Here is a 3,621-nt window from a genome sequence, read left to right as displayed (position 1 = left end):
TTCCTTCCTTTCTCTAAAAGAAAATAAAAATATTAAAAATAAAAACGAGTTTGGGGCAAACCACAGGAGATGGAACTGGGGCTATAGTCCCTTTGACCAGGAAGTGGAGCCCCCAGCGTGGGGAGGCAGTTGCAGGATCAGGGAGGCTCAGGGTCACCGGTGGCTACCGTCACGGCTGTTATCATTTCCTCGTCCCTCTCGCCCTGGAGCCCTCGCTGCCCCCTCACCATCTGACATTCCATTGTCTCCTGTTGGTTTACATCGGCTCCTGCACAGGAGGGTTCTCCCCACTGGGTTACCCCCCAGCATTGCCGTCCCCCGTGAGCGAGCACAGAGCTCGGCCCAGCAGCCGCGTGGTGCTCTGGGCCTGGACGTCTGCCCCTGGACCACGACCCAGAGACGCTCGCTGATCCCATCAGCAGCCCCAAGGCCGTCGCTGCGACCTCTGCTTTACTTCCCAGGTGTCTGTGACCTTCGAGGACGTGGCCGTGACCTTCTCCCAGGAGGAGTGGGGGCAGCTGGACGTGGCCCAGAGGACCCTGTACCAGGAGGTGATGCTGGAGAACTGCAGGCTCCTGGCATCGCTGGGTGAGCCCTCCCCCTCGGTGGGGGACCCGCCACGTCCTTATCCCACGTCTGCCTGTGGGCCGGGCTGGTCGCGAAGGCCCCAGGAGCCCGTTTTCCTCCTCCCGGCCTCCGTCGTGTTCTAGACTCGCCTCTGCTGGCCTGGTCTCCATGGCCTCCTCTGGCTCCTGGGACGTGGTGGGAGGAAATGGGGCATCGTGTAGAACCCAGAGGCAGGGCGTCCCGTCGGGCCCTGAGGGACTGACACAGGAGCTGGGGACCCCAGGATCATGCTCTGGGTCTGCTCCTGTCATGCTGTTCAGAGTGGCTTCTCCTCGGCGAGTTCGTGACAGGATTGGCCCCCCCAGTCCCGGCTCTGTGGCCCCAGATTCCTTGTCGGTGCTTTTCTGCATGTTTATGTTGTTTCTCTTTCTTTGCAATGGCCACCTGAGCCCAGACGTCCTGGACCTCTCCCCTCAGTGCCCGGCACAGACGGCCTCTGTCTAAGGTTCTCATTCCACATCCTGACTGAGGGAGCCTGGTTGACCCACGTATCCCCTCCAGGCCAGTGGTCAGGGCCGGAGCGAGGGGCTGTTCTCCCAGAAGAGGGGGACCAGGCAGGTCCCAGGAGGCCTCTGCCCTCGCCACCAGGCTTGTTCTAAACCCTCGTCTGGGTTATGGGCCTCTTTATCTTGCAGCTTCACGAAGGTCTCATTTCCTGAGTCCCTGGTGCTTCCTACCAGTTGGCAGTTTCGTCCCCAGGAGACACTGGGCCATGTCTGTGGCCACTTTGATGGTCACAGCTGGGGTGTGGGTGGTACTGGACTAGTGGGCAGAGTCCTGATGATCCTGCCCTGGACACGACCCCGCCCTCAACAAAGGATCATCCAGCCCACATGCCAGGAGTGCCAGGAGCCCTGGCCGAGGTCTTAGTTGTTAGAGTGTCGTCCTGATACACCAAGGTTGCGGGTTCGAGCCCTCGTCAGCACATACAGGAAGAGTGCCGGGTTGAGAAACCTGCGTAGATAGTCCTGGGGACCCCTCACCTTGAGGGAAAGGAGGGCTGGACATCCAGGGCTCAGGGAAAGGCGTGCCTGTGTTTACAGGACTGGGATTATGTTTTGTGCCAACGAGAAATAACGCAAAACTAGAAAAGTTTGGTAATTAAATATCATGTAAGAAAAACTTTTAAAATAAAGGGACCCCTGGCTGGTCCTGCTACTCCGCCCCCACCACCACCACCACCACCATCACCACACACACAAGCACGCGCACAACACGCCTCGGCCCCAGGCACACTTGATATGCTTTGCTGTTCTGTGTCTCTGCCTTTCACAGAGCTGCCCCTTCTCGCCAGGCCCCGCCACCTCGGTGCTGTGTCCTGACCTAGCCGGGCAGGGTTCCCCAGCCCATTCACTTTACAACCTGAACCAGTGCTTCCCGCCCTGGGATGGTCTTTTTCCCGGACACTCAGCAGTGTCCGGAGGTGGTTTGGGGCGTGGATGCCACAGGCGCCCAGAGGGTGGCCCCGAGTGCACTGAGGCATGCGGGACAGTCCTCCCTGCGCCACGCCCGGCGGGCAGACCCTGTCCCCAGGGCGCAGAGGCACCTGATCCCCGAGAGCTGAGAGGGCCTGGGCGCCGGGCCTGCGTTTCTTCCCCTTCCTCCTCCGATTGCTCCCGCCGGAAAGTCTGGGTTCCCTGCTGAAGCTTATACACCTTCTCCCCAAACCGGTGCTGCTTTTGCCTTCTTAGCAGAGCAGCCTCAGGCCTGCAGCCTTGTGGGGCAGGAGCTCACCGGGACTTCCTAGCATTTCACGGTGACCTGCATCCAGGGAAGTGACGTGACCCTGGGGTTCCCACTTGCCAGAGCCGTGCGGGGTTCTGTTCTTTCTTCTTTTAATCCTCCACTGAGGGCATGCTTTTACTGATTTGAGAGAGAGAGAGAAACATCGCTCAGTTGCCTTGTGTATGTGTGTCCACAGGGATCAAACCCACAACCTGGCAGGTGCCTGGCTGGGAACGGAACCTGCGACCTCTCCGTGTACGGGGCGATGCTCAGCCAACTGAGCTGCGTCGGCCAGGGCCAGGATTCCTTTTTTGCAGAAATCTGAGAAAATTAAAAGTGGGTCACCTTTAGGAGAAGCAGTTAACTGTCACAGCACAGGTCCCCTGAGCACTGGTCACGCTCCACTCATTTAATACAGCACCTCCAGCGTGCTCTTCTGCACCTGCCGGGGTGACTTAGTGATGGGACGGAGAAGTCAGTGCCGTGAAGGAAGGATTTGTTAGCTCTCAAGAGAAGGGGACACTGCACGTCTTCTGGAGCCACGCGAGGAATCATAGGAAAACCGTGACCGTGGGAAAGCGTGGCCCAGAGCACTTACTGGGGTTTCTCTGGGCACCGAAAGCGAGAGCAGGTGACCGCTCAGGGTGGCCGGCTGCAGTGCTTCGAGCGGCCCTGGTTGTGTGGAAGCTGGGGCTCGGTTGACAGAGGACGGGGAGTGGCTGGCTGGGTGTGAGAGTTAAAGGGGTGGGGAGGCTGTGGCTTCGGGTGTTTCCATGAAAGCTGTGCTGCCTGGCAGCTGTGCCAGGAATTAGCCGGCTCCGGGAGGGGTAGGCCCCAAGGTGTCAGAACCTTGTGAAACAGTAAAGTTTTTGAAAAGAATGATTAACTAATTGGGAATGAAACTCCCCGGAGTGGGGGTGTAGGTCACCTGCTGCCTCAGACTATTAGCCACTGGCAGGTGGTGGAGACCAGGCTTCTCAGCCCCCTGTCAACACCAGACTCATCTGGGAGGTTTTTAATCTCCTGAGATCCAGGCCTCGCTGCAGAGACCTGACATCCTAGGGGTTGGGTGCGTGGGTGGTGCGGACCCACTCACTGTGATTAAGGGACCCTTCAGTCCGCAGGTCTGTTCCTCGGGTCAGGGCAGCAACCGAACGGACTTGGGACCCAGGCGACGGGGTCAAGGGGGTGGTGCTGTCTACACAGCCAGCATCGCCGCTCAGTCTTCGGGTCTCAGTGGTGGCGTTTGTGTCCTGGGTTTCCGGTCTT

The 3,621-nt window shown here is 59.2% G+C and overlaps 1 protein-coding gene across 3 annotated transcripts in view; it reads left to right on the top strand.

Annotated features, from left to right (window-relative positions):
• The first annotated feature begins 26 nt into the window (after positions 1 to 26).
• The window catches only part of ZNF805 (zinc finger protein 805), a 59,971-nt gene continuing 56,376 nt past the window's right edge, over positions 27 to 3,621 (top strand). The window contains exon 1 of one of the 3 annotated variants that reach the window (XM_015561769.1): positions 27 to 588. In XM_015561769.1, coding sequence (XP_015417255.1) covers positions 555 to 588 — 34 coding nt within the window. In that variant the 5' untranslated portion in view covers positions 27 to 554. The remainder of the gene's footprint in view (positions 589 to 3,621) is intronic. The other 2 variants (XM_015561781.1, XM_006753300.2) reach the window with 2 other exon arrangements.

This window comes from Myotis davidii, unplaced genomic scaffold, assembly GCF_000327345.1.
Source record: "Myotis davidii unplaced genomic scaffold, ASM32734v1 scaffold431, whole genome shotgun sequence".
Classification (NCBI taxonomy): domain Eukaryota; kingdom Metazoa; phylum Chordata; class Mammalia; order Chiroptera; family Vespertilionidae; genus Myotis; species Myotis davidii.
The sequence above is the reverse complement of the archived record's forward strand: the minus strand, read 5'-3'. Positions and strand labels throughout refer to the sequence as shown.